Source organism: Gossypium raimondii, chromosome 3 (assembly GCF_025698545.1).
Source record: "Gossypium raimondii isolate GPD5lz chromosome 3, ASM2569854v1, whole genome shotgun sequence".
NCBI classification, from domain to species: Eukaryota; Viridiplantae; Streptophyta; class Magnoliopsida; order Malvales; family Malvaceae; genus Gossypium; species Gossypium raimondii.
The window spans coordinates 23121189-23143983 of NC_068567.1; the positions used below are offsets into that span (position 1 = coordinate 23121189).

The following is a 22795-nucleotide window of genomic DNA, read 5'->3' on the forward strand; positions in this document are numbered from 1 at the left end:
AACTAATAATTCAATTCTTTTACCACTTGGCTCTACTAAACTCTCATTTTGCCATCTAGAATAGTTCAATAGTGATGTCACGACAACTATTTTATTACGTTTTAAAAGACTATTAAAATTTTTACATGTCAAAATTACGATTTTAAAACTTAGATTTGCATTTTAAAACGCATACAAAAATAACATAAATTTTTATTTAAAAATAACATATGCAATATGAACAAAATAAAATATGTAATATGTGTAGGTGAAAACTTTTGTTTAATAATATTAATATGTACAAAAATTTAAAATGAAGCATTGATTGTGTAATAATATTAGTAATTGAGATTTTATATATGTTAATGGTATGGTTTCAAATCTCAACATTTATATTTTAAAATGAAAAAGACAAAAGAATTCTTGTAAGAATATAAGTTATTTCTCTAACCGACTCAATGTACAATTGGCACTAATTCGGTGAGGTGAAACATTTCTTTGTAGTGGTAAAGTTGAGATTTTATATATGCTAATGTCATGAGTTCAAATATCAACATGTATAAAATAAAATAGAAATGGTTTTATTTGAAATGTAAAAGACAAAAATTACTCTTGTATGAATGTAAAATATATAAAAGAACGAAGTAAAACACAGGCTGCACTATATGCCATGGGATAAATTGCTAATTGAGCATAGACGGAAGAAGGCCAAGAACCAGTCCAGATTTGCAGACTAGATCAGAGTGTCAACAAATACGTAATTTATGCATGGAAAATAAAATGGAATTTCACAAATGTCTATATCGAAATTTTCAATATTTATCTGATCAAGGTCATTTTAAGAAATGATATGATAATGTTCTCACGTCCCAAGGAAACAAAAAACAATAGCATTGATTTATATCCTACCAAGACCTTCTGTTCTAGATGCTTCCACATTTATAAAAGCTCCTATGGAATCACGCCATTTATGTGTCCTCATGAAACCATGTGCACCCTAAAATATCAAAATCAACAACGTTTCATAAGTCTATATGTAGGATATTCAACAAGATCTGGATCTATCAGCAAAATTAACAAAATACTATTAGCATGCAGTTTGATTTTGTCAGCTTGATTTACATTTCCCATTCTTCCAAAAGAATGAACCAAGTTTCTTCTTTGACATGTCCCAATATATGAATTTAAAGTTTCATAATCTATCACTCATGACAACCTTTTTTTAATTGCAGCAATCTCAATTGAAATAATGCCCTACTTTGAGACAAAGAATTAGTATATTCCTTATCAGTCCTAACCTTCCCGCATCTACCATAACCACTACACCAAAACAGGCTTTTAGCGGCACTTTTAGTGGCGTTTTAATAAAAACGTCGAAAAAAATCGAGCATTCGCGGCGTTTTGTTATAGGAGCATTAGCGGCGTTTTAAATAAAACGCCGCTAAAAAGAACCATTAGCGGCGGTTTTAAGAAAAACGCCGCAAAAAACCAAAGCAAAACGACGACGTTTCCTACCTTTCGGGTCTTTAGCGGCGTTTTATTAAGAAGCGCCGCTAATGCTGTAGGCTTTAGCGGCGTTTTTGAATAAGCGCCGCTAATTCTATGGGCTTTAGCGGCGTTTTTGTAAAAGCGCCGCTAATGCTTTGGCCTTTAACGGCGTTTTGTGAAAAAGCGCTAATCTTTGGGTCTTTAGCGGCGTTTCGAAAAGCCGCTAATCTTTGGGGTATTTAGCAGCGTTTTATGGAAAAGCGCCGCTAAGGACATTTTATCTTAACTAGTTTATTTATATTAATTAAATAAAATTCAATTTATTTGTAATTGAATATTTAAAATCTTCAAAAAAATAATAACATGTGGAAATAATTTGAAATAAAATAAATGAAAAATTAAAATACTATTATTTAAAATAATTTTAAAGTTTTTGGGTACATGATTACTAATTGTTTTTAATTTATATATTAAATAATTTCTTATATAATCATAAAAGAGATAGTATTAATATTAAAATATTTAATTAATTATCACTGTAGTTTAAGGTTTTTGGTTTAATTTAGGGTATATATATGATTATTAATTTAAGATTTAAGGCCGGTTTAGGAGTTATTATTTTAAGGTTAATGTTTAGGGGTTAGGAGTTAGACGTAAAGCGTTAATAGTTAAGGATTTAGGGTTTAGGGATTCAGGGGTCAAGTTAGAGTTTTAGGTTTAGATTAATTAGTTTTTTAATTTATATTTTAAATATGTTTTTATATAATTGTAAAAGGGATAATAATAAAATTGTTTAAGGTTTTTGGTTTAGGGTATATGATTAATTTAAGATTTAAGACCGGGTTAGGAGTTATTATTTTAAGGTTTAGGGGGTATGGATTTAGGGATTATGGTTTAAGGGTTGGGATTTAAAGGTTTGGGGTTTAGGGATAGACGTTACGGGTTAAGAATATGATTTAGGTTTTAGGTCGAATTCAGGGGTTGGGTTAGGGTTTTAGGTTTAGATTAATTAGTTTTTTAATTTATATTTTAAATATTTTCTTATATAATTATAAAAGAGATATTTACGACTTTGTTTAGGGTTTAGGGTTTAGGGTATTAATTTAATATTTAAGGCCAGTTTAGGAGTTAATATTTTAAGGTTTATGAAGTATAGATTTAGGGATTAAGGACTAGGGATTATGGTTTAAGGATTGGGATTTAAGGTTTAGGGGTTAGGGGTTAGACGTTAGGGGTTAAGAATTATATGATTTAGGGTTTAGAGATTCAGGGTCAATTTAGGGTTTTAGGTTTAGATTAATTAGTTTTTGTAATTTACATGTATTGAATGGTTAAATTAGGATTTAAGGTTAATTATTGATTGGGGACTTAAGATTTATTAAATGATAAAATTTTATACAATTAATTAATGCTTTTATATTTAAAAAATTTAATCTAAACCATTTGATATATTTAAATATTAGTTTAAATAGAATTAATAAATAAGTTATAAAAGTAATAGATTGATATATATACGAATATTTAGGTATAATTATTTATTTTGGATATATAGGACCACATTATAAGAAATAAAAAAACATTAGCAGCGTTTGGGTAGAAACGCCGCAACTATGTACCCATTTTTTTCAAAACGGTGTCGTATCCATTTAGAAATTTAATTTAATTTGTGGCATTTTATGGGAAAACGCCATAAATATGTATTATAATTTATCAAAACGGCCCCGTTTCAGAAGAGTACTGTAATCTATCAGTGGCGTTTATGCGAAAAACGCCGCAAGGATTTTTCAAAACATCACCGTTTCACTTCAGGACTTGACATTTTAGTGGCGTTTTTCCGGAAAACGCCGGAAATATGAATTAAAGTTTCTTAAAACGGCACCGTTTCTTTTCAGTAAGTTAATTTTTAGTGGCGTTTTAATAAAACGCGCGAACTATACATTGAAGGTTCTTAAAAGCGGTCTTTGTTTGAATTTAATTTTGGCAATTACGCAGGACCACATTATAAGGAAAAAAAAAACATTAGTGGCGTTTGCATAGAAACGCCGCAACTATGTACCCATTTTTTTCAAAACGACGTCGTTCGCATTTAGAAATTTAATTTAATTTGTGGCATTTTTCGGGAAAACGCCGTAAATATGTATTATAATTTCTCAGAACGGCACCATTTCAGAAGAAGAGTGTAACCTATTAGTGGCGTTTATGCTAAAAACGCCGCAATTATGTTTTAATGTTTTTCAAAACGTTACCGTTTCTCTTTAGGACTTGAAATTTTAGTGGCGTTTTTCGGGAAAACGCCAGAACTATAGATTAAAGTTTCTTAAAACGGCACCGTTTCTATTCAGTAAGGTAATTTTTAGTGGCGTTTTTGCTAAAAACGCCGCAAATATACATTTAAGGTTCTTAAAACGGGGCAATTACGCAGGACCACATTATAAGGAAAAAAAAACATTAGTGGCGTTTTCATAGAAACGCCGCAACTATGTACCCATTTTTTTCAAAACGACGTCATTCCCATTTAGAAATTTAATTTAATTTGTGGCGTTTTTTGGGAAAACGCCGTAAATATGTATTATAATTTCTCGAGCAGCACCGTTTGGAAGAGGAGTGTAATCTATTAGTGGCGTTTATGCTAAAAAGCCGCAATTATGTATTAATGTTTTCAAAACGTCACCGTTTCTCTTGAGACTTGAAATTTTAGTGGCGTTTTTGGAAAATGCGAACTATGGATTAAAGTTTCTTAAAGCGGCACCGTTTCTATTGATGAAGGTAATTTTTAGTGGCGTTTTGCTAAAAACGCATAAATATATATTTAAGGTTCTTAAAGCGGTCTTTGTTTGAATTTAATTTTGGAAATTATGGAAGCAATAGCGTTGTTTCCTTAAAACGCCGCAAATCTGTATACTTTGTCTAAAAGCAGTGCTTTCTTTACGTTGTTAAACATCGGTTTGATCTATCGATTTAGTATCGAGAAAGAAGGAAAAGAAAAAACACGAGTAAGGCGAGTAGAGAATCGAAAGGAAAAGAAAAAAATAGAAATACCAAAATACAAAGAAAAAAATCAGAGGAGAACTCAGAAATCAAAAGAAACAAAGTAATAGTTGAATCGATCTACACTCTGTTATCAAAGCTGCGGAATTTTTGTTTTAAAGGTAACCCTTTTTCCCTCAATAATAGATCTACATTTAGGGTTTTCTTTCAGTCAATTTGGGGATTTTTTTAATCTATGGTTAATCTTCTTTTTTTTCTTTTTGCATGTTAGGGTCGATAATTTTGTAGAAAAAGTTATGCATGTTAGGGTTTGTACTCCATTTGTGGGGATTCTATTTCACGGTTTATTAGTTTAATTCAGGGTTTAACTTCTAAAGTATACCTATTTTCTTATTTTGGTATCTAATTATTTTGGTATAATTCTTATTTTGGTATCTAATTATTTTGGTATACTCAAATTTCCAATTTGGTTTCCATTATTTTTATTCGTTTGAATGTCTTTGACCATTCCTCTAGCTAATCTGCAGCAGAAAATATCATCATTTCATGTTTATTGAGAACTGTTTCTTAGCATATGTTGCAAAATGATGGGTTTGTTAGTGGCTTTTTAAGTGCGGAGACGAGAAAAGGAAAATCTAGCTAAATTGAATCTCAAAATAAACCATTCCTCTATCTAATCTGCAGCAGAAAATATCATCATTTCATGTTTATTGAGAACTGTTTCTTAGCATATGTTGCAAAATGATGGGTTTGTTAGTGGCTTTTTTAAGTGTAGGACAGAAAAGGGAAAATCTAGCTAAATTGAATCTCAAAATAATAATGAAGTTATTATTATGTTTATTGAAACTCAAATTTCTATGTATTCAACTCAACAAGTGTCAGAATGCTGCTGCAGATTAAATTTCTATGTTTATTTTACTTGGATTTTGAGTGATCCACGATTGTGGAGATAATGGAATGTGTATGCCTTTTTAAAAAAAATCATATATTTGAAGAATAATATCTTGTATTAATTCTTGGGTTTTGTTTTCTAGTTTGTTTTCTAGTCATTTAGCGATATTTTACTTTTACATTTTGCAAATACATTACATTTATTTGTCTAGTTTTGCGATAGCAAAATACATTATTTAATAATAGATCTTGTTTATATTTAGTTAAATGTAACAAATTTTATCTTGTGGGTTATGAGACTCAATCTTTGCTTTTAGAAATTGTGATCAGAGATTAGTGAGCAATGACTTAGCTCATCAACTGTTCATAATTTGTAAAAGAATGGTTGGTTAGATCCTAAATTTAGGCTACTGTCAAATGTTCTTTGATGTGAATTTGATTTTAGATATTTCATCTGAATCAAAGTTGTTAAATATTTGATATTAATATTTGGTATGAATAATGAAGTGAATTTGATATGGAAATATTTCATACGGTAATTCTGAAGAAATATAGAGTCATGTTCTGCATTGGTCTTTATGTATTGTTCGATTGTTGTGATAATTAAAATTCAAATTTAGATTTGAATCTTAATTTAGTTAAATATTCTTTTGTTTCTTACATTATTTTTTTCATTTTGTTGGTACTAATTTACTTGTGTGTGTGTGTTTTTTTTGCGAAGTTTGCTTGAAGTTGAGGAAATTTGAGGTATTTATTTCTATGTTTCCTAGATAGTTTTCTTTAAAAACACCTCCAAATGTTTAAATTTTGGATTTGGTTATATTTTAGCTTTATCGTTTAGTTATTTTTTTTAGTTTTAAAACGGAGTTTTAATTAAGATTTTTGGTTTTAAAGTTGTGGGTATCGGTTTTAATGATCATTTTTGCTTTATATGTTGCTAGCTCAATTTGCGTGTAACTTTACAGCTTATTACAAGTTATGCTAGTTTTAAATTATGCTTGTTATTTTTGTACGTATCATTTACCCAAGAAAAAAAAATTTCGCAAATTATTAAAATTCAGATTATGATTCTTAAATCACTTTTTATATTTGAGTAATTGAATAAATTATGGCCGATTAGTTTATTCGGTTTAATGTGAATAAATTATCGATTTTCGATTTTATGTCAATGAATAAATTATCGACGTTAGATGTGATTAATTGATTGAATGTTAATGTTTAATAATCTATGATTATTCAATAAGTTGATCGATTAATTGATTGATTGTCGTTGAATTGTCAATGAATTATTAATATATATATATTTAAAATTTATAACTTACATTACGTAAATATATTAATTACTAAAATTTACTTAAATATATTACTTAAATACATTCCTTACTAAAATTAAAGTATATATTACATTACTTACATTACTTACTAAAATATATTACTTAAATATATTACATTACTTAAAATTATTACATTACTTACAAAAATTTATAACTTACATTACTTAAATATATTACATTACTTAAAATTTATATATATATATATATATATTTTAAAATTTATATATATGGTATGGATATATAACCTATATTTCAATTTTATTTATATATATGGTATGGATATATAACCTATATTTCAATTTTATTGTCAATAAATTTTATAATTTTAAAAATAATTGTAAATGTTATTTTTAAATATTAAAACCTATATTTTAATATATCACCCCATATATGGTATGGATATATAACCTATATGTCAATTTTATTGTCAATAAATTTTATAATTTTAAAAATAATTATAAATAAGATACATAAAAGTGTAATACTTACATAATATAAACTTATATATAAACTTGCATAACTTACATAATAACATAATAACTTACATTATACATAACCTACATAACTTACATAATACACAACTTACATAACTTAAATAACTTACATAATATAACTTTGATAACTAACATTATACACAACTTACATAATACATTACTTACATAACTTACATAATAATAACTTACATAATACACAACTTACATAACTTACCCGTGCAATTTATTGTCAACGTTAGACTTCAAGAATTAAGATATGGACCGATCTTGGATGAATTTGTCAAGGGTAAGCAACGGTTATCGAAACGAAGTTGAGACTTTTCTCAATTTTGCATTTCAATATGCAAGCCAAGAGAACATGATTCTTTGCCTGTGTAAGAAGTGTGTCAACATAAACTGGCATTATCGCGAAGTTGTATACGAGCATCTAATTGTTGATGGGTTTGTTCGGCGTTATAAAAAATGGCATTTTCATGGAGAATGCCCGCCTAGTACCTCCTCTTCAACGATGGATGTATCTTATCCTGGTACTGCTTACAATCAGTTTGTTGGAGGGGATGATATGAAAGGTATGTTGCGAGATGCATTTAATATGCACAATCATGGTTTTCAGCCGTCATTCCCAGCTGACTTTATGGCATCTGATGATTGCAATGTTGGTGCAAATGCTTTTACCGAACCGGGAACAAGTGTACCTCATGAAGAGCCGAATGTAGAAGCGGCGAAGTTCTACGCGCTAATTAATGAGATGAATGAAGAACTATATGAGGGATCGAAATTTTCAAAAATGTCTTTCTGCATTCGTCTTTTCCAGTTAAAATGTTTGGGAGGGTGGACCGGGAACTCATTGACAATGCTGTTAGAGTTTTTGAGAGAAATGTTTCCGTTTGCAAAAATCCCTCAGTCATGCAAAGATATGAAGAAAATGATAAAAGACTTAGGTCTTGGGTACAACAAAATCCATAGTTGCCCGAATGATTGCATGTTGTATTGGGGCGATCGGAGAAACCAACAGTGCTGTCATGTATGCGGCGAATCCCGTTGGATAAATAGAAACACAGAAGATGGGAACGACGATAAAAATGATGCACAGCCAAGAAAGAAGCCGATCAAGATTTTGCGGTATTTTTCGCTGATACCAAGGCTTCAAAGGCTTTTCATGTCATCGAAGACAGCGGAGTCAATGACGTGGCACCATGAAGGAAGAACCGATGATGGATTATTAAGGCATCAGGTAGATTCTTTAGCTTGGAAATCATTTGACAATAAATTTCCAAGCTTTGCAAGCGATCCCAGGAGTGTGAGGCTTGGCCTAGCATCTGATGGATTTAATCCTTACAAGATCATGAGTACTGCATACGATTGCTTGGCGATGAGTGCTTGTTCCTTACAATCGCCTCCGTGGATTTGCATGAAGCAATCTTCCTTATCTTATCTATGATTATCCCTGGAGAGAAAGGGCCCGGGAATGATATCAACATTTATTTACAGCCACTTATTGAAGAGTTAAAACAATTATGGGTTGGTGTCGAGACATACGATGTGCTGAGAAAAGAGAACTTTAATTTACGTGCAGCTTTGATGTGGACCATTAATGACTTCCCCGCTTATGCCAATTTATCCGGTTGGAGTACCAAGGGTCGCTATCGTGCCCTTGTTGTCTGCACTAAACATGTTCGCAATGGTTATACAATGGGAAGAAGTTCTCTTACATGGGGCATCGCCGGTGGTTATCGGAAAATCATAGATTTAGATTTCAAAGTTCGACATTTGACGGTACTGAAGAGTTCAGAGAAGCTCCTTCGCAGACAAGTGGATCTGAAATCTTGTTAATGTTGGAAGATATGAATTTCAGTTATGGAAAGATGAATCAACCGGCAAACACGCAAAGAAATAGAATATCAAATGATGAAGCTGATGATAACTCCAATGAAGAGGATGATCCTAAAGAGGCGGACTTGTGGAAAAAAAGAAGTATTTTTTTTTAGTTGCCTTATTGGGAGCACCACCTTTTATGACACAATCTTGATGTTATGCATATTGAGAAAAATGTCTGCGAGAACATTGTCTGTACAATTTTGAATGTAGACAGAAAATCAAAGGACAATCTTCAGAGTCGACTTGATTTAGTTCAGATGGGAATTCGACATGATCTTCATCATAATCCACTTCCGAATGGTAAATATCGGTTGCCGCCTTCTATTTTCTCAATGTCGAAGACAGAGAAAGAAGTGTTCTGCATGGTGTTGAAGGATATAAAGGTTCCAGATGCGTATGCATCAAATATATCTCGATGTGTTAGTGTTAAAGATCGAAGACTATACTCGCTAAAATCACATGACTATCACATCTTGATGCAAGATTTACTGCCAGTTGCTCTACGATGTTGTATTTCGAAGAAGATGACGTCTTGTATAATTGAACTATCCAATATAATGAAAGCCATTTGTGGCAAAGTTTTGGATGTTCAAGAACTTCGAAAATGCAGGATCGGCGACTTTAACTTTATGCAACATGGAGAAAATCTTCCCACCTTCCTTCTTCACTATTATGGTTCACTTGATAATCCATCTCCCGCATGAAGCAATTCTTGGCGGACCCGTTTTCTATCGATGGATGTATCCCATAGAAAGGTGTTAATTACAATTTTTAAAATTTTCCTTCATTCACCTATATGCCTTTACTTACAACTTTTGATAATGTTGTATATCGTGTTTAGGTTCCTATCCAAATTAAAGTCTTATTGTCGCAACAAGCGTTATCCAGAAGGATCGATTGCTGAAGGCTACTTGGCAGAGGAATGTATGACCTTCTGTTCAAGATATTTGGAAGATGTTGAAATTAGGTTGAACAGACCAAATAGAAATGCTGGACTCACGGATCATAACTTGGCCGATAATTATTTGTTCCAAAGTTTTGGAGAACCAATCGGTAAAGTTGAAATTGCAGAATTAGATGATTTATCGTGGGTACAAGCACATCGATATGTTCTGTTTCACCACGAATCAATGGAACCTTTACGCAAGTAAGTTCTAGAAATTTGACCCGTTTTCTATCAACTTAAAATTGTTTAGAGTCTAACAAACTGAACATATTTTACACATAGTGAGTACAAACAAATATTGAGATCTCGTTCGCGCTCCCGAAGAACACAACATCGAGATATCAATAAGTTGTTTACAGAATCTTTTCATGAATGGTTAAGCCAAACGATATGTAATTGGAGCTTTCACTGACAAATAATAATATTTACTCAAAACATTTTTAATTACTCAGTTTACTTTCCATTCAATAGGTTTGGAGTGGGATCACCGATGAAGTTAAATGGCTTTCCCAATGTCCAAATCGGGTGGTTAAAAGATCTAGTGCGTTCCTCATCACGGATTCAGATTTCATACAAAATATCGTGAGAGATTGATGAGAACGCAAAATTGTGGAATAGTTGTTAATTCCTCAATTACAAGTTATGCTAGTGCTAGGGACAATAATCCTGTGGAGGGAAATGTGGAATATTTTGGACTTCTTACCGACATAAATTGAGTTGGATTACTACGGCAAATGGAAAGTTGTCTTATTTCGAGGTGATTGGGCCGATGTTAATACTGCACGTGGAATTAAGCAAGATTAATTTGGTTTCCTAATGGTAAACTTCGCTCGATTGATTCACACAGGACAACAATTGATTGATGAGCCGTATGTATTTTCTTCTCAAGTCAAACAAGTTTTTTACTCAAAAGATCCAACTGATGAGGGTTGGTACGTTGTACTCCGTAACATCCCTAGAGACTTGTTTGACATGGGCAGTGGAAGTAGAGATGGCATTGACGACAGAACACAAACTTTGCCATTTCCAGAACAGAACTTAAACGAAAACATCCCTAGTACTAGTACACAATTTCAATGGGTCCGCCAGGATACGGATGAAGATATTTATGAATTATAAAATGTAGTAAGCTTTTACGATTATCTAATTATATTTACGGATGAAGATATTTCAACTATTTTATATGTGACCCAATTTTTGTAATTGTATACTAAGTTTTCAACTAATTTATTTGTATTGCAGACAAAATGCCTAGAAGAAAAGTGCGAGAGCACTGCATTGTTCAAGGTACTCCAAACTCGGCGGAAACAAACAGCACTGGACAACAGACTACTATTGGATCTTCGAATGTTCCGATTACACCTGAGGAACCTATAGAAGTTCAAAGTAATTTAACATTTAATTTACATATGTGTTGACTTCTTGTTTATTTTTTTTCAATTTCGTATATTACAATACTTTTATTTTTCAGCTGAAACTGATGGGACGCGAAGAGTTCGCAGACGTACGGTACTGAGCGATTTTTACGAGCTAGATCCAGTCGAGCGTGTCCAAGTATCCAGTAATAGCTTTGGTCAGCCTGTTGGATCAGAAGCTCGCCTTTTAGCAGGATACATGGGCATTCTAGCACGAAATGCAAATATGTTGCCAATTAACTTCGAGTCATGGCATAAAGTGCCTGAGAGTAACAAGAACCAAGCTCTCGATAACATTAAGGTAACAAAACGTGTATGTCATTTATAATACTTGGGTTTAAGTTTCGTTTACATTTACTTTCTTAAGTTGTGTTTTTTGTAGGCGAGATTTGCTCTAGAGGTCTCCGATGCTTATGTAAAGAAGGCATTGGGAAAAAGATGGAGAGACCATAAGAGAACTTTAAAGAAAGACTATTTTAAGACAAAAACAACACTCGACGAGAGATTACAAAATGTCCAGCCGGGAATGCTGAGGTACCAGTGGGAAGAGGTCGTTAGATTTTGGACTTCGAAGAAAGGAGAGGTATGTGTAACTTATAAAATTTTGTAATTATTTTAGTGTATATAGTATTTACTAATTAACGTACTAATAATTTCATAATGTAGGATCGTGAACGAGTTGGAAAAAATAGTAGGCAGAAACAAAAATTCACTCACACAGCTGGGTCGAAAAGTTTTGCGTGTGTAGCTCATGCAGAGGTATTTTGAATTTTTTAATATTGGCAAATATTTATTGCTTTCTATCAATTAATATTTTTACTATTGTATTGTAGGAACTGTCGTCCAGTCAAAAAGTTGGACACCTTCAACTTTTTGACATTACACATAGGAAGAAAGATGGAAACCCTATGACTCCTAAAGCTGCAGAAATTATGGTACGTTTGCTTAATACAATTTCACTTGTTTTAATTATTTATAGTGTTTATTTTCTAATGGTTTATTTCATTTATTGTAATGCAAATATTGTTAAGTTATGTTGCATTGGGTTTTTTAATATATATTGCCCTAACTATGTGATTTATTTTTTAGGAAAAATTAAAGGATAAAAAGGTGGAGTACGAAGCGATTGCTTCCAATGATAGTTCTGTTCATATTGACAACATTGATAACCGGATTATCACTGAATTTTTGGGTCCTGAAAGGTATGGTCGGGTTCGATTTCAAGGATCTTTTGTTAACCCATCCCAATATTTTGGATCTAGCTCGCAACAATATATGCCTTTGGGGAGTCGAAATTAAGTCAAGTTCGAGAGGTTAAGAGACCAGATGCTCAGATGCAAGTGACAACAACTGAGCAAATTACACAACTTAAAGCGAAGGCAACATCGAGAGAAGCTGAGGTTCAAAAAAGATATGAAGAACTCCAGCTACAACTTAAAGCGGATCAAGAATGAGAGAAGCCGAGGTTCAACGAAGTATGAAGAACTCAGAAGACTTAAAGCGGATCTGGCGGAGAGAAGCGGAGAGGCTGCAACGAGGGAAGCAGAGGCTAAAGCGAGGAAGTAGAGGCTGCAATGAGGGAAGCGAGCAGCGTAAAAGTTCGATGAACTCCAAAGACAACTTCGAGTATGTTGAAGATGTTTCAGCAATGCAATAGCCAGTATTAGACTATCGTGTAAATATATTTCAATTTTGACTTTTAATTATCATTTTAACTTTTAACATTTTTGTAAGAATAATGCGAATTATTCTTTATTTAATGTTATTTATTATATTATTTGTTTAATATATAGATTTATTACTTTTGGCTGGTTTAGATATGATTTCTTCTGATTTGTTTTTACAGGAGGGTTGAAAATATAAAAAAATTATTTTACAAATCAACGCCACTAAAGGTCTTGGCCTTTAGCGGCATTTTCGACAAAAATGCCACTAAAGAGAAGGGTCTTTAGCGGCGTTTGTGTAGAAAACGCCGCTAAAGATAAGGATCTTTTGCGGCGTTTGTGGAGAAAGCGCCGCTAAAGATAGGGGTCTTTTGCGGTGTTTGTAGAGAAAGCGCCGCTAAAGACCAGATTCTTTAGCGGCGTTTGTGGAGAAAGCGCCGCTAAAGCACAGGTTCTTTAGCGGCATTTGTGGAAAAAGCGCCGCTAAAGATCAGGTTCTTTAGCGGCGTTTGTGGAGAAAGCGTCACTAAAGATCAGGTTCTTTAGCGGCATTTGTGGAGAAAGCACCGCTAAAGATCAGGTTCTTTAGCGGCGTTTGTGGGAAAAGAGCCGCTAAAGGTCCTGCTCTTTAGCGGCGTTTGTGAGAAAAGCGCCGCTAAAAGTCCTCGTGTTTAGCGGCGTTTTTAATAAAAAACGCCGCTAAAGTTAGCGACGCCTTCTTTAGCGGTGTTTTTCCTGGCGCTTCTAAAAGCGCCGCCAAAAGTATTTGCGGTGCTAAAAAGCGCCGCTAAAGGCTTAAAAAAGCGCCGCTAAAAGCCTGTTTTGGTGTGGTGAACATGCCTTTGCATATGAATAGAAATCACTTCTCTGTATGTCAAAGCATACTTTAGTTTGTTTCGCAGAATGAGAATAGGTGGCAAACATTCCCTCGACCTGTGGGGTCCAGATGATGGCTTTGGCGCCTGCATTAACAAATACAATGAATACAAAATTAAAATGAAGCAGCATCAAACTGGTAAGGAAGCCAAAAGAAAGCTCGGGAAAACAACATATGAATGCACTACCAAGCTTTTCGAGCATCCAATGCTTGAGGGCATTGAGCCTCTTCAAGTGTTTCTTCAACTCTCTAGCCTGAAAGAAGAAAACTTTAAATAAAGCCAAAATTTATATTATTTAAAGCACAAGAATTTTCACATTAAAAACAATATATAGACCCAAATTTAAAATAAAGGAGAGTTAACACATTCAAAAAACTCAATTATAAACCAATTATCAAAGAAACCCAAACCATTTTAAAACTACCATAACATGAAATCAACAGCAAACATTTGATCTAACATTCCAAGTTCAGCAACTAAACAGTATTTAGAAGTATAAAGCTTATATATAATATATTGGCCAGTCAAGTTTGACATTATCCCTTTCTTTTAGTAAAAGTTCAATCATCCGAGTTTATCTAAGTCTCTCGCCTTACAAAAAAAGCACCAAGGCGGATAAGACGTCTATGCCTCATTAAATGGGCCTCGCTGAAAGGTCGAGGCATTTTGTTGAATCTTGCAAAGGCACAGACGTACCTAGGTATATGCCTTGACAACACTGACCCTACCATTCAGCCTCAAACAAGGGACCCAGATTTCATCCATCCATGCAACAAGTAAATTATATATGGTAACTATATACCACAAATTCAAATTCAAAGCTAAAAAATACTACCAAATATCCCTATCTCTAGAAAAAACGCAAAAACACAAACAATGGTCAAACAAAAATCATATATACAGCAAAAAAAATCTACACACAAACAGGGAAAGCCCATAACAAAAAAAAAACAAATTATAAACATAAAAGAAGAGGTAAATTTGAAAAGTTACCCTCATACGATCAAACAAAATTGAGGGAGTGATGAGCTTATTGTTAGGCAAAAATTAAAGGAAGAATGAAAAGTATTCACTTGAAACTCGAATGATTGGAGGAGAGCTCTTGTGAACAACTGATAATTGGCAAAGATCTTCGGATAAACGACATCTTTGAACAGCAAAAGAAATTAACTGACAATACAAAAAATGAAAGGAAATTAAAGAAAAAAGAAGGAGATTAGAGTGGATTAACATATTATTATTTGGTTTTTTCAAACCGAAGATTGCTTAAGGTATCAATTAAAAAAATTAAAAAATTTCAGAAGAACTAAAAACATCAATGAAAACCCCAATTTTCTAAACACCAAACCAACATAACCTAGAATTCAGAAGAAAAGAGAAAATAAATTACAGCAGATCTAGAAATTAAAGAAAAACACAAAAATAAATAGCCAATGAGAAAATTAAAAAAAAACACAATGTCAATTAAGACTGAGAAAAGACTGATATTTTATTCAATGTAAGGAGCAGCTAAAATAGAAGAACAAGGGATGGGATTTTGGGGTTTTCCAACAACAAAGAGACTGAGAAAGAAAAGGGATGTCATCTAGTAGTGAGATGGAAAGCTGGGTTCCTTTGATAGGGTCAGGTGAAGAGGAAAGAGAGAGAGGGAGAGGGGAAAGGGTAATAGGAGAAAGGACTTGGTGAATGGGAAGGGAACGGGTATCAAAACAAAGTTCAAAACATTGTCGGCCATGGGAAGATTAGGGATTTCACAGGGGAAATTTTGGGTAAAATGGCGCGATTTGTGAAGTAAAATGATTTTTGCGGCGTTTTTTTATAAAAAAAAATAAAAAACGCCACTATTGCTTACTTTTTGCGGCGTTTTTTATAAAAACGCCATAAAAAATCATTTCATTTTGAACAAAACGATGTTGTTTTGCTCTACTAAAAATCTTTTATTTTGTCTTAAAAATTATTAGTTAAGTGATTTTATAAAATATTTATTATTTTTATAAATTAAATTTTATAAAAAAACTAAGTACTCAAAAATATAATATTTAAATATATCAAATGGTTTAAACCATTTAATCCAAATTTAGATTAAATATTTTTAAATATAAAAACATTAATTAATTGTATAAAATTTCATCATTTAACAAATCTAAATTAAACCTTAAATCCTAAACCATTTAATATATATATAATTGATCTATTATCTCTTAAATAATTTAAACTATAATCATAATTTTAATATATTAAAATTAATATTATCTCTTTTACAATTATATAAGAAATTATTTAATATATAAATTAAAAAACACCAATTAATCTAAACCCTTAACCCTTAACCCCTATCTCATAAACCGTAAATCATAAAACATAAACCTTAAACCCCTAACCCCTAACCTCTAACCCCTAACCCCTAACCCCTCATTTACAATTATAGAAGAACTTAATTAATATATAAATTAAAAAAATACTAATTAATCCAAACCTTAAACCCTAATTCGACCTCGAATCTCTAAACCCTAAATCACTAACTCTTAACCTTTAACCTCTAACCCTTAACCCCAAACCCTTAACCCCTAACTACTAACCCATAAACCTTATTTAATAAATAAATTAAAAAACATTAATTAATCTAAACCCTAACCCGAATCCCTAACCCCTAACCCCTAAACATTATTTAATATAAATTAAAACACATTAATTAATCTAAACCCTAAACCCTAACTTGACACTGAATCTATAAACCCTAAATCCTTAACTCTTAATCCCTAACCCCTAACCCCTACCCCTAAATCACAACCCTTAAACCAGAATCCCTAATCCATAATTCCTAATTCCATAATCTATAAACCTTAAAATTGTAACTCCTAAATCAGCCTTAAATCCTAAATTAATCATATACCCTAAACCATATACCTAAACCATATATATTAAACCCTAAACTATAATGATAATTAATTAAATATTTTAAAATTAATACTATCGTATCTTTTACAATTATATATGAAATTATTTAATATATAAATTAAAAATCAATCAGTCATGTACCTCAAAAATTTTAAAATTATTTTAAATAATAGTATTTTAATTTTTCCATTTTTAACAAATATTTTCTATTTTTTATTTCAAATTATTTCTACGTGTCATTATTTTAAATTTATCCAATTAAAAATAAATTAAATTTTAATTAATATAAATAAACAAATTAAATAGTAAATAGACAAATAAAATGTTTTTGAGGCGCTTTTTTAAAAACGCCGCTAAAGCCAAAGCATTAGCGGCGCTTCCTGGAAAACGTCGCTAAAGCTCTGAGCATTAGCGGCGCTTTTGAAAAAACGCTGCTAGAGCCTCAAGCATTAGCGGCACTTTTTTAAAAAAGCCGCTAAAGCCCCGAGCATTAGTGGCGCTTTCTCAAAAACGCCGCTAAATCCCTAAGCATTAGTGGCGCATTTTCAAAAACGCCGCGAAAGCCCCGAGCATTAGCGGCGCTTTCTCAAAAACGCCGCTAAAGCCTCGAAAGGTCAGAAAACGATGCCGTTGTGCTTAGGTTTTTTACAGCGTTTATCCAAAAAACGTCGTTAATGCTCATTTTTAGCGGCGCTTTCCTTAATTCGCCGCTAATGCTCGATCTTTAGCGGCGTTTTTTATCCAAATGCCACTAAAAATGCCACTAAAAGCCTATTTTAGTGTAGTGGAGCGGAGGTCACGAGAAAAATGCAAACTGAGAAAAGATGCGAGCTGTCTAAAGCTAAACCATACAGCTGCAAAGCAACTGGATTTGAAGAACTTGTGTGCAAGTTATGTTTTCAGATTATGCTTTCCAGATTTTTAGGAGATTTAGTATTTATTAGCAAAATATATTTGATGTTTATTAGCATAAAATCTTTGTTATTTCTTTCCATAATTAGATTTTTTTATTATAAATACCCCTATTTCATTGTTCAAAAATAGTGTAATATATCAAAATTTAGCAGACAATTTGTTGTTAAATTTCTTGTTTCTTCCCTGCAAATTCTTCCTTTCTTAATGTCAAAATTCCAACAATTTTACTGGAGGGTCCATGAAAGCCTACTCAAAATTAGCCATGTGGAATCCTGCTAGATTTGTTTTGGATTCCCATAAAATTTTATTCCTTGCTTTCTACAAGTCAGATCTTTTCTAGTATTTTCAAACTCATGAATTGCATGACTAATAGTCCATTAGAGGTGTGCATGGGCCGGGCCGGGTTTGGGCAGGGCTCAACTAAAAAATTAGGCCTATTTGCTAGGCCTAGGCCGGCCTGCCCATATTAATTTTTATATAATTTTAAAAAATATATAATACATCAAAAATACTAAAAACACCAAAATAAATATTTCCCAACAAATTGAAAATAAATTTTAAAATATATGCATACTTAAATAACACTAAGATAGATGCAACTTAACAATAAAATGCCTCTAAAATAATAACAAAATTAACAGATGTCTTTAAAATAATAACAAAATTAACAATAAAATAAGTTTTATACAATATCCAAACAATAACAACAAAATAGTAGCACCATAATAGTAAAATGGTAGCAAAATAGGTAGAAAACAATAAGAAAATAATATTAAAAAATAAAAAAATAGATTTTTTTGTTCTTTAGTGAATTCGGGTCAGGCCGAGCTAGGCTTGGGGCAAAAAATGTCTTACCCGAGGCCCGGCCCATTTTTTAAAAGAGCTTTATTTTTTGTCCAAGTCCATTTTTCGGGCCTATATTTTTGCCTAAATCCTCCCACATTTCGGTCGGGCCATGAAGAGTTCTATAGTCCATTGAAAACAAAGAAAAACATAATTACTTAAATGAAAATCCATAAAGAAAATAAAGAAAATGGTTCCAAACGAAGCCTCTTTTTCAATGAATGTGTGAATTGACATTAAAGTATTTTAGTTTTCATTGATTCATCAATTTTCATCTATCTTATCTCTTCCATCAATGTTGGACATTTGTAAAGAACTTAGTGAATGTCCAATATATTTGAAATTTCTAATAAATTAAAAAATATAGCTCCAAATAAACAAGGTGGGCGACAATCTTAATTCAACAAGGATACTTGTGCCACCACCCATAAACATATGCAAATAGTCTGTTGCATGTATTCAACATATCATTGGGGGAATCTATCATTGCTTCATGCTACTAAAAATCAAGAAAATATTGTTGTTTACAGAATCTTATATAGCATTCATGCCATGATCACCTTAAACCCGGGTCGCAATGAAAGAATTTGTTTACCCGCGACAAAGCCAGAATCTTCTTCTAGTATATATATAATAGTTTTATTAAAGAAAAAAAAATAGAGAAAGATCAATGGATAAGAGTCATTTGTTGGATGTTTAGGGGATACGTATCCAGAGGTGGCCCATAGAAAGCACGACGAGCTAGAATAACATTAGCAGCTTGTGTAGGATGGAAAGCATCCCAAAACACGTATTGGTCTCTGTTTGTACAAGGATATGCAAATGGTAGACATGTTATTTGCCCTTGGTTCCTCCCTATTCCACAGCATCCCTTGTCAACCACGTTGAATCCTGCAAAGCTTTTTTATGTTTTTATTTTTATACTTTCAAATTTCAATACTTAATATATTTATAATAGGGTAATTATTTCGTAATTATTTGGTAAGTTCACAGTGAACTTTTTTAACTTTATGAGCAGGATCGAAAAATTGACACTTGTCCTTAAGTTATATTTTAAAAAATAAAAATAAAAAGTAGGACATGTGTCAATTTCTTAATCCTAATTGTGGAGTTACAAGTTTGAATTAAATCCACACTTATAACTTGATTGTAAAACTTCAAAATATTAAGAATCTCATTCTTATTAATAAATCCAAAGTTTATAATCATTTTAAAAATAATTTAATTTTTAGTATAATTGTAACACCTACTATTCTATTTTTAACTCCTTAAAAAGTCTAAATCTTCGCTAATATAAAATAAGTTTGATATATGATTAGGTTTTGGGGTTTGTTACCGTAAGTGGAAGGATTATTTAGGATGTCACCCACGGCACCATAAGTATTGCCATATGTAACGATTGCTCCAGGACGCTTATTTAGTTGATCTACCAATGATTTTAAGCCTTGGTTGAAAGTGCCCAATATATCATTAACGTAATCTACGCATCTTCCCGGCGCTGCCTGTCCTGTGGCTCTTTGGTTAGGGATGCAACCAAGCGGTCCAATTCCAGCTATAAACATTTTCCTTATTCCTAAATTGTATAAGGTCTACACCAATACCCAAAATTAATATATAAAAAATATAATTAAATGAAAAAGAAAAAGCGACCATCACTTTTTGTGTACACTACAATTTAATTTTGGCTCACAATCAAACATTTAATATATTTTCAATGTATAAATATACTAATAATTAACTATGTAATGACAACATTGATAAAAGTATTATGGAAACTCTTATATTAAGAGTCGATTGAATTTTATGACTTCTACTTTAAAATAGGACAAATTAGTCTGTTGTTAGATTAAAGAGCAAATTGATCATTTTGTTAAAACTTTCATTCATTTTATTATTAAAAATTGGTCATTGTACATCAACATGAAGTATATGTAATAAGTCACATGTCACTTTCTAATTATTTCGTTAGCCATACCAATTTTAACAATACAAATGGATAATTTTTTCATAGAAATGATCAATTTGCTCTTTGATTTGACATACATGGACTAATTTGCTTGTTTTTTTTTAGTAGAGAGAATAAAATGTAATCTGACTCTTAATGCATGGACCTCCATGATACTTTTACCTAATGACATCTCATTAAGAAAATCATGAAAAAACTTGTAACACATGACATTACATAATTAATGTGTTAGTATATAAATTGATGTACAGAAAATGTATTACCAGAAGTTGGGGGGCATAGCGGTTGAGAAGCAAGTTGCTAAATTGTGTAGGATTGTAATTGAAGCTTGAAGCGTAGATAGAAGGCATGAGGTAATTGTTGATGTAATCATTGCTCCCAAACACCAAAATTGCTATGGATTTGGCAAGGAAACTCGTCAAATTATCACGCCCCATCATTGTTCGTAGTTGATCCAACGTGGTTTCGAAATTCAATACTTGTTGTCTTAGGCTATACCGTTCACCCTGCATCCATACATTTCTGATTTTCATCCCATGCAAACAACAAATTTGTGGAACAATGATAGAGCAAATGTAAATTTTTCTTCTTTTTAGCAAAATACATACATAATGTTGGCCACTCTCGTCAAGGATTCCAGCGGCCGCTGAAGCATAGTTCACTCCTCCTAGTAGTTTAACTCCTGCAGTGTAGGGATCAGCAAAGGGCGAAGGATAAGGGACGCCCAGCATCTCTCCTACATCCACGTATGTATAATAATTTAGGAGCAAAGTTAGAACTTTTATGTTAAGAAACTTGGGATAAAAATTCAAGTCAAAATATAATTTTCACTGTTTCTTTTAATTATAAAAAGTTTTTTTTTGGGCCGAAAGTACATTGTAATTTTTAATAGCCTAAATATTTATAATTTTTAAAGGATTAATCAAAACTTTATCATTTTTAGGGAGGTTAAAGTATAATTTTACTTTTATTAATTTAAAATTTTAAATTTTTAAAAGAACTAAATGAACAATTTTTCATTTTAGGGGCGGGCACTACCATACCCCTAGACATGCCGCTGAACTTCAAACAAGAAATATGCACCAGTTAAAAAAAAGGAGAAAATACGTGAGTAGATTAATAACATACCGATAATGTCAACAAAGGTTTTTCCATTACAAAATCTTCCAGTAGGCTGCATATTGAAATCAATACCATAAGGGAAATAATTAGACTTGGCAATTGAGTTAAGGAAATTGTTGTTGCCCACATCAACCAGCGAGTCTCCAAACACAAAAAGCGCAGGAACTCGTTCTGCATTGCCATACTGAACCATCAAAATAGCAAATGAAATAAACAACTTTAGCGTTGGTTTGATAAGAATATCCATAACTTGAAAATATGAATGTAGGAAGAGAATAATGGAAGTTTTATTCTTTTGCTAGCTTTAGCTTTCCATGTGAATGTAGCGGTGAAAGATGATTATATATCCGTTTTGAAACTGACAAGTATGGAATGTAATTAAAGTGTGAGACTCCATGAAATATACCCTTTTTTTTCCTACATTTTTCCTTGTTTTCGGGTGCTCCTTTCAAGGTCCGTTTCATGCTTACGTGTTTCGTCTTACTAATTGCTGTCTTCTTCTTCTTCTTCTTCTTTTCCCTTTTTTAAGCATAATTGTAAAAAAATACCCTCAACATTTAAGGATTTTTAGTTTTGTACATTGACCTTTTTTTTATTGTGGCCCTCAACTTAACAATTTTTTCACGATTCAACTCAATTTTAACGGGAAATGTCAGTTGACCGTTAGTCAAGCGCCGGTCAACAAAGTTGTCAATGTGGCGTGCTAGGTTCAAGATGAAGTGAAAAAAAATATAAAATTAAAAAAATAATCTGAAAAAATAACCCCAAATCGTGAAATCCCCAAATCACGAAATCCCTAAAAACTTTAGCAATCTCCAATTTGAATCATGGATTGAGGAAATTTTCTACATCCTTAATCCCTTATTCCCAAATCATGAAATCTCTAATCCCTTATTCTCAAATCGTGAAATCTCATAAACTCTAGGAAAGTGTTGTTTTTCTTCCTTGTCATTTGAAATCATGGATTTAGGAAATTTTCTCAAATCTAAATCACATAGCTCGAATAGCCAACTTAGAGAATGGTAATTGCATTGTTCGAATGATTCGAGGAAGAAATCAAGGTATGCAAATATTGTTGCTCCACCGCGGAGGAAGT

The 22795-nt window shown here is 32.2% G+C and overlaps 2 protein-coding genes across 3 annotated transcripts; both read right to left on the reverse strand.

Moving 5' to 3' along the window:
* Window positions 1-829: 829 nt before the first annotated feature.
* On the reverse strand, window positions 830-15695 carry LOC105793890 (uncharacterized). Of its 2 annotated transcripts, XM_052627782.1 has the most exons (4): window positions 14949-15695; window positions 14127-14208; window positions 13963-14039; window positions 830-976 (listed from the first exon to the last, which is right to left on the reverse strand). In XM_052627782.1, exons 1-4 carry the CDS (start codon window positions 14952-14954, stop codon window positions 878-880), a joined length of 264 nt encoding a protein of 87 aa, XP_052483742.1. In that variant the 5' UTR covers window positions 14955-15695; the 3' UTR covers window positions 830-877. The 2 variants fall into 2 exon arrangements, with proteins under 2 accessions (XP_052483742.1, XP_052483741.1); XM_052627781.1 differs by having other exon boundaries at window positions 13963-14208.
* Window positions 15696-19065: 3370 nt separating this feature from the next.
* Window positions 19066-21991, reverse strand: LOC105793892 (GDSL esterase/lipase At1g71250). The gene is made up of 5 exons (XM_012622787.2): window positions 21706-21991; window positions 21186-21313; window positions 20841-21083; window positions 19948-20200; window positions 19066-19502 (listed from the first exon to the last, which is right to left on the reverse strand). The coding sequence occupies exons 1-5, from the start codon at window positions 21944-21946 to the stop codon at window positions 19279-19281; spliced, it is 1089 nt and encodes a 362-aa protein (XP_012478241.1). The 5' UTR covers window positions 21947-21991; the 3' UTR covers window positions 19066-19278.
* Between the last annotated feature and the right edge of the window lie 804 nt (window positions 21992-22795).